This window comes from Austrofundulus limnaeus, unplaced genomic scaffold, assembly GCF_001266775.1.
Source record: "Austrofundulus limnaeus strain Quisiro unplaced genomic scaffold, Austrofundulus_limnaeus-1.0 Scaffold1, whole genome shotgun sequence".
Taxonomy (NCBI): Eukaryota; Metazoa; Chordata; class Actinopteri; order Cyprinodontiformes; family Rivulidae; genus Austrofundulus; species Austrofundulus limnaeus.
The window spans coordinates 5,778,016-5,786,003 of record NW_013952403.1 but is presented as its reverse complement, the minus strand read 5'-3'; the positions used below and the strand labels follow the sequence as shown (position 1 = coordinate 5,786,003).

At 37.5% G+C, this 7,988-nt stretch overlaps 2 protein-coding genes across 9 annotated transcripts in view; both read left to right on the top strand.

The window, feature by feature from the left end:
• Positions 1-211: 211 nt before the first annotated feature.
• Positions 212-4,100, top strand: ran (RAN, member RAS oncogene family). The gene is made up of 7 exons (XM_014006784.1): positions 212-242; positions 1,106-1,163; positions 1,286-1,370; positions 2,956-3,081; positions 3,170-3,357; positions 3,434-3,604; positions 3,709-4,100. Exons 2-7 carry the CDS (start codon positions 1,119-1,121, stop codon positions 3,751-3,753), a joined length of 660 nt encoding a protein of 219 aa, XP_013862238.1. The 5' UTR covers positions 212-242; positions 1,106-1,118; the 3' UTR covers positions 3,754-4,100.
• A 1,621-nt stretch (positions 4,101-5,721) lies between these two features.
• Positions 5,722-7,988, top strand: part of stx3b (syntaxin 3b) — a 21,781-nt gene continuing 19,514 nt past the window's right edge. For 4 of the 8 annotated variants that reach the window (XM_014006733.1, XM_014006741.1, XM_014006724.1 and 1 more), the window contains exon 1: positions 5,724-6,130. In XM_014006733.1, coding sequence (XP_013862187.1) covers positions 6,101-6,130 — 30 coding nt within the window. In that variant the 5' untranslated portion in view covers positions 5,724-6,100. Of the gene's footprint in view, positions 6,131-7,988 lie in introns of all 8 variants that reach the window. The other 4 variants (XM_014006707.1, XM_014006682.1, XM_014006699.1 and 1 more) reach the window with 3 other exon arrangements.

The following is a 7,988-nucleotide window of genomic DNA, read 5'->3' as shown; positions in this document are numbered from 1 at the left end:
TCCTTATTAAATATTGATTTGTTTTTAACAGTAATGTAGCGATTGTTCCAGATTGGTGAGTTATGTGGAGTAAAATTGTGATTGTATTGCATTTTTGTAGGTAGGAAATGCAAATGTCYTTAGCATGCATTTCCTTTGCCGCTGCGGAGGTCACGTGATCAGGGCGGAAACTGACTCATAGTTCACGCTGAATCTCCCGCGAACGCAGCCATTTACTCTTTCGTCTGTTCGCATTGACACCGGTGAGTCGCTACTTTTCTCTCTTAAACTGGGCCGTCCGCATTTTCAACTTTGTTTTAGCTTTAAAAGTCACTCAGAACAGTAGAAAACTTTTGTTTACGTGGTGGGCTCATGTGGGTTTCGCGGGGCGATTGCCACAAACAACGAGAACGTTGGGCTATCACATTTTTTTGAGCTGTTGGCTAGGCTAGCTGTTAGCTCTGCCGTTAGCTCGTTGGAAAAGAATGGCTTCCATGCCGTGCTAGGTTAGCTAGCATAGCTAACGATTTCACTGCTTTGTTCTTAAAACCTGTTCGTACGTCACTTGTTTCTTGTATTTGTTACGGCGGTTTATATTATAAGTTCGYGAATTCGCAGCCAGTTATCCACGGGGTCTGTATTTTGATCAAGCAGCAATTTTAGCTGCAGCAGCGTGGAACGCATTAGCTGCTCAGACAGTAATTGTTCCACCCGAGCCAGAAAAAGTGCGCTCGCGCGTCATATGGCGCACTAAACTAACGCTTGTTAGCTCGAAGGCTAGCTGGTAGCCGCCATTGTTGAGGTTTCAGAGTCAACTTCGCTCTGTTCACCTTAAATCAGGCGCACCATAGTGTAGTATTTTGTGTTATTCGCTGTGTTATTTAAGCATTAAATGGTTAAAGTAACGTTTTAAGTTGACGCCTCTGAACGTCGGCTGGGATCGAACATGCTAGAAGTAGCTCTGGAATAGGCTGATTCATTAGCAGCAAACTTAAACCTTAAAAGACCCTCGTCTTAAACATCCTTTCAATAAAGCCAAATTAGGATATCGCTAAGGGTAATACAACCCTGTCTGAAAGATAACAGGAGTCACTAACTCGAGTATCCCGCCTTGTTTTTAACCCAGAAAAGTCGCAACCATGGCTGACTCAATGGGACAGTGTGTGCCTGTGGCGGTGTTCAAGGTAAGGCTTGGCTTCAAGTCTTAAAATTATTTGTGAATCAAATGTAGCTGATGTGACGGTGGTGAGCCCAGTACCAACCAGTCTGAAAAATTAAAAATAATAATGTTGATTTCCCCTCACAGTTGGTACTGGTTGGAGATGGAGGCACAGGAAAAACGACTTTTGTGAAGAGGCACATTACAGGAGAGTTTGAGAAGAAGTATGTAGGTGAGTATCTGAGCATCATCCAAACATCAATTAAAAGCTTTGAGTAAAATGTTCTCAGCGATGCCTGGAAAGACATAATCAAAGTTCATAAAACGATGTCCAAGTGTTTAAAAACAAGGTAACTAGATTTTTCTGTTGCAGAGTTCTAAGCTTATAACTATTTATTTTATACAGTGTGTCAACACCAAGTTATTAAAACAATCTGTAGAGTTATTATGAGCTGAAACGGTTCTTAATAGAACCTAACGTGTCTCTCGCCAGTAATTACTTTTAGTTTAGGACTTGAAGATGGATAAATGTTTTCTAGGCAGAACACAAGGAAATTATTGGATTTGAATTTCACTTCTGTGGGAAATTCTCCCAAAACATAAAGAACAACAAGCAGTTGGTATTTCATTTTGTTCTKGGAGCTTTTTATTCATTTTTTGCTTACAAATTCAAAATTTGAGTGGTCATTTCTGCACTTWAAACTGCGCAAGGCACTCTGTGAGCTAAACTGATGTGCAGATTAGGGTTGGGCATAATCGTATCGTGTGCAATTAATCGTCWGAAAAACATTAGTCGATTGTTATTTTTTTAGCACTTGACGATTGATACCACCGGGCAGAGTATGCTCGGTGATCCTCTCTGCTTCAAATATGATGAACAAAAAAAAGTTCTGTAATTTATTTATTTATCAACACAATTTAAGATTAGATGTACAGCCTGAAGTCTGTAATTTTGACACAATTTGGAACAGATATTAATGAAGAGCAAATCTTTCCCACTAAATTGGCCATGTGACCAGGACATGAGGGTGTCCAGGGACTCCAGGGGATTAATTGTCAAATTAATTGTTATCAGCTAAATACCATAATTAATTGTGATTAATTTTTTGCCAATATTGCCCAATCCTAGTGCAGATGACTTCCCCTCTCACCACAGAATTGTTGCGTTCATGAGAGATGATCTGGCAAATGTATAATTTTGGTTCTATGAAAGTAAAATGTCTTCATCTACAAATTATTATTATTATTATTATTATTATTATTATTATTATTATTTACAAATTATCATGTTCTGCATAACCCAGAATGCACCAGTAACTTCASTGAAAGCAGTGACTGCTCTTACAGATACCTTTTTTAAAATCCTTTTAATTTACTGTAATACAATCTGTGATACCTGTACAGGGAGTAAATAATGTTGATCTGATGCAGACATTAGGCAAACTTGTAATGTTAAGTAAAAAGTACATTTTTTTTCTGCCACAAATCCTCATTTCTTCTAGATGTACACATACTTTTATATTTTGACCAAAATATGTTGGACTAGAATTTGACGATTCTTTTAACGTTTAATATAAACCAGTAGAGTTCATTGAATCTTTCAGTTTATTGTTATTTGTAACTAAATACATTTTTATTTGGAAAATTTAAATATAATGCAAAAACCTAATATGATCTCTTAAACTTTAAGATAATTAAATTTTATTTTGGCATAATTTCTAAAATCTGTTTTAATTATTTCCACATTATTAATCCTTACAATAAAAGCCGGAGTTATTGTTTCTTTTCTTAAACCATCTTATTTTTTTGTTTTTTAGCTACTCTTGGAGTAGAAGTTCACCCGCTGATGTTCCACACCAACAGAGGACCCATCAAGTACAACGTGTGGGACACGGCCGGTCAAGAGAAGTTTGGAGGGCTGAGAGATGGCTACTATATCCAAGGTGCTCCTCCGGTCTCCAGCAGACCCAAAGTGTTCAGTCTCCTCCTTCCTGCAGCAGCCCCGTTAACGTTTACCTGCTTCCTCCACAGCTCAGTGTGCRATCATCATGTTCGACGTCACCTCTCGGGTCACCTACAAGAACGTGCCCAACTGGCATCGCGACCTGGTGCGGGTCTGCGAGAACATTCCCATCGTCCTCTGTGGCAACAAGGTAGACATCAAAGACAGAAAAGTCAAAGCCAAAAGCATCGTGTTTCATCGCAAGAAGAACCTGCAGGTAAGGGCTGCTCCCAGATCCTTCAGTGGTGATGAAAACTGCAGGTGCTGAAATCTGGCGTCTCTGTCCCATTCAGTACTACGACATTTCTGCCAAAAGTAACTACAACTTTGAGAAGCCCTTCCTGTGGTTAGCGAGGAAGTTGATCGGTGATCCCAACCTGGAGTTTGTGGCCATGCCAGCTCTCGCTCCCCCCGAGGTCCAGATGGACCCCTCACTTGCTGCTAAGTATGAGGAAGAGCTTCAAGTGAGTAAAAACACAATTTAATATTCAATTCCTGATCACTTAGACTCAAAACACAGGTGGTGGTGTTTTGGCAAAAGATGAATGGATTTTGTTTTGTTTTCCAGGTTGCATCACAGACAGCACTCCCAGATGAAGAAGATGACCTCTAACCTGTCTCCTGGCTCCCACCCTCCCCTCCCCCAACTGTGGACAGAAAGTTGTTGGAGTTTTGTCCTCGCGCCTCCCCTTACTGTAAAATCCCTTTTCAGAATTTTTGTTATATTTGAATTTTTTTTGTTTTCAAATTAAGGACAGAAAAAAAAAAAACTTAGTGCAAAAGTAGTTCTGATTTTACTGTCTGACACCTGGCCACCCGTGTTGTTGTTGCTGGCGTGGTAACATGCCGCTCTTTATGTCGTCAAACACCCTTCGCCGCACATATCCTGCTCACATAATGCTGTTGTACTGGAAGCACTAAGGGGAATAAACTTTGAATAAAAACATTCTCAATATAAAATGTTAGTCCTGTCTCAGTAATTGCAGAACAAAGATCTGTTAAAGTTGAGTGAAAATCAACTAAAGATTAACTTTAGTTTTTTATTTTATTATTTTTTAACACAATTTCAGTTGTAAAAGTCTTAAACTAAATGTATTTCAGAGAGCTTTAATTTCAATTCTTACCAGTGATGCTTTAACCAGGAATCCTAAGCTCCTTTAAACGTTAGAAATCCTGGTGTGGTTTAATAATGTTACGTTATCTGCTGTTTACATTTTCATTGTGTTTGATGGACAAATAAAATGTTCAATTTGAGCTCCCCTTGAAACGTGTACAAAAACATTTTTTTGAGATCTGGTTCGTGACACTACGGCACGAAGCTAGAGCTGAAAAAGAAAATTGTTGAAAGTTGAGACTCCAGGTTAAAAAACTTGGTGTGAACAATCAGCATTCACTGGTACAAAACAACTTCTGTTGGCGTTTGTATAATACTGACTTGGTTTCGTCACTTGTGCAACTTGCCTGCAAGCTCTAAGATTTGCTCCTGCTTGTATATACATGTTTAAATTCATTCTAAGACGGGCTTAAACAAGCCAAAAATCTATTAAAATGTCATTGCAGAAAAATTTAAATGTATTAAAAACTATAGTATGACTAAAGGAATAAATTACAAACGTTTATTTTTGTGTAAAACGTATTTGTAAAGACACCTGTCCCATAATGAATGTCAGTATTGATTTGCCAAGTCTTCCGTGGCGCTTATAGGTGGATGTAATACATTTGCTGTCCACTAGATGTCAGTCGCGTCTTTGTTTTTACTTTACGGGCTTACGTAATACGTGAACTGGGTGTGACGTAGCTGTTTTTGTGGTACCTACACGGATGTTGGTCCTGCATCATTTATCAGACGCCAAGGACGGATTACGGTTCAGACTATTTCAGCATAGTTTCACATCATACTCTTATTAATCTGGGCAAAACACGACAAACTGATGTCGATTTAGCCGCAAATAAATATTTGTTTATCGAAGTTGTAACGTTAGTTAAAAACATTTTAATAACTTTTCATTTAGTTTTATATCAGTGAGGCTTTTTAAAGTTGGCTTATAGAGTCTAGTCTGATTATTTGCTCTGTATAAATGTAACTCCATTAGAATAATAAAAAATGTTTTGTTTTTTGACACTTTGATATAAAAAAAACCCATGTGCTGCATTAATGGAATGTCACAAAAAAAAAAAAAACGAAAACTTAGTATCTTAGTAACTTAGTATCTCTTTAGATAGCCAAGTAAAAAAAGTACACTGATGAAAAATATTTTGGACAAGTATGATCCACTATAGTTTTTGTYTCTGACTTTACTGTCACAACGTTTATATTCTTGATGAGGATCTTCACCATTACGAGATTATTGAGGGAGTCACGAGAGTTGGATTTTTTTTGTCACTGTGTGTGGTGTGGTCTGTTCTGTGGGAGTGCTGCTGGGGTATAGGATGCCATGGTTTTAATAGCTAACAACAAGAATAAAATGTTTGAGTTTTAAACTACACATGAATGTCTCAATATTCCTACAGAACTTGAATGCACCAGCAGTGCAGGTGGTTCAGGGCGTGGCTTCATCCACAGGGCACCGGGGACTCCTGTGCGCATGCGTGAACCAGAAAAGTGCGTTTTAGAATGATTACTGTCGGCTCGCTGAGGGACAGATTAAACGGCTCCACACAACTGTTGTTTTAATCCTCCGGGAGAGGAGATTTAGCAAAGAAAAACCACTGCCTTTAAACCCAGCAGCCATATTGTATGGAAAATCGACGGAAAGACTCCACTTTTCAGAAAAAAACTTGACTTCTCAAGACACTTTCTGCCAAGACTTTTGGGAGAGCAGTTTTCTGTCCTGTTGCTGGTTTTCTGTTGAACAGCTAGCTTACAAACTGGCTGAAGAAGTGTCCGCAATTTGAACAGCTTTCCGGCCATCTTGCCTCAAAAAYTGTGGTGTTTAAGCGTTTAAATTACACGCCTGATAATGAAGGACCGATTGGAGCAGCTGAAAGCGGTGAGTAATAATGTCAGGAAATGTTAGTTTCTCAACGTCAATTCTGCTTAAATGAAACTACTTTTTTCCCACTTTTTGGGGAAAATGCTTGTTTTTCTTAAAGTTTGTGATAAAACATGTTTTTACTACTTTTTACTCCAACCACTTGACACATTTAAAACCAGTGAATTAAAGGAATATTACATCCAAAATGATGACATAACTCAGGATGGAGTAATTCTCCATATTCACTGGAACATTATGGAAGTTTAAAGTTTGCACCAGAAAATATAGAATAAAATAAAAATGTAAAGTGTTTCTACAGTAAAGTGATTTTTATTTATATATTCATTTTTCCCACCCAAAGCGTTGAGACTTCCCAATAATAAGCTAGCAGGTGAACTGTTTAGCTTTCATTTTTATTTATCAATGTTTTTCTTTTAAATCAGTTCAATTATTGCAGTATTACAAGCTATTAAATCAGCATCTTTTCTTTTAATTTATTTTACAGGATCTGTGGGTCAGATTGAAGTCATCATAGGTTTGAACAAATTGTTCAGGTGTGACACAAATATAGAGAAAAAACCTTTTTCTGTAAGAATGAAGTGAGAACACTGAATGAAGCTTAAGTAAGCAAAACTGTAGCTAAAATATAAAAGTAGTCAAAAGCTTAGCTGAAAACTAAAATTATCAAAATATAGTTAAAAGCTTAATATAGCAAAGCTGTAGCTGAAAGCTAAAATTAGCAGAAACAAAGCTAAAAACATAATGCAGCCTGAGCATAATTTCCATTTAAACTTGTTTTTCCATGAAGCYGAGGCTTAGATCCTGTTATAACCTGAGGTATTTGTTTTTATGACTGTGAAATAATAAACTAAATATTTTCATAGTTACAAACTTSTGTAAGGCTCGTCCTGTCACCCAGCTGCTTCAGCTCAGGAGAGGACAGGTAGCAGCTGAAGCAGGCCATGTGATGGAAAGTTAATAGTTAATTTGTTGCRTTGCTGTTGACTCATTTAGGTTTTTAAAATATTCAGGTTTATAATTATCTTGGCTTCTGCTTGCTGTTTTTTTTCTCATCTGAAAGAGACAAAACATTTTCTGTACCTGCTCATCTGTAATTTCCTCCTTTAGTTTTCTTACTAATCTTTAATTTGGTTGACGTAACCTCCATCATAAATGTGTCTGTAGGTGAATGTTTGCCTACAAGAACAGGTCACCTGACGCTCTGTAAACTGGCAAATTTTATGACCTGCCTCTGCTTGAGTCATTAGGTTGAACTTGTTTTTTGTGAAATTTAAACAGAAATAGCCCAAGTTGGGAAATCGTAAAGTGTTTGTGTTGAACACAGAAAGCAGGTTCTTGTTAAGAGTTTCTGTGTTTTTTTTTCCCCAGTTCAGTGATTCCACTCTGTTGGGCTTTGAATCTTAATGAATAGGACATTTGTGTCTGTGCTGCTTCCTCTGTGACATATGGAGTTCAGATTTCAGCTCTGCATTAACACAAATCCTTATGTTGGCTTCTGTCACCACACTGCTGCCAATCTTAGTCCTCYGTCTGTGTCCTGCAGCTGCGACGGCTAGGAACTGCCTTTCTGAAAACATCCATTGTGAATTCGTAATAAAGAAAACTGCAAAAGCTAATTTGCTTTAACTTGATCTTAGTAGTTAATTGATTTATAAAATGCTGAAACAAAATCCCTCTGTAGTCATTGTTGATATCCACATGATGATAATTACAAAAAGAACAATTTTCTTTTTTTTTAAATTCAGCTTTAATACAATTTAAGACAAAGACTCTGGCTGTACTTCAAAATGTCTCTCAATATCTGTAAAATCAAAAAGAAAAAAATTGTATAGGTCTTCTGGACGGGTTCTTC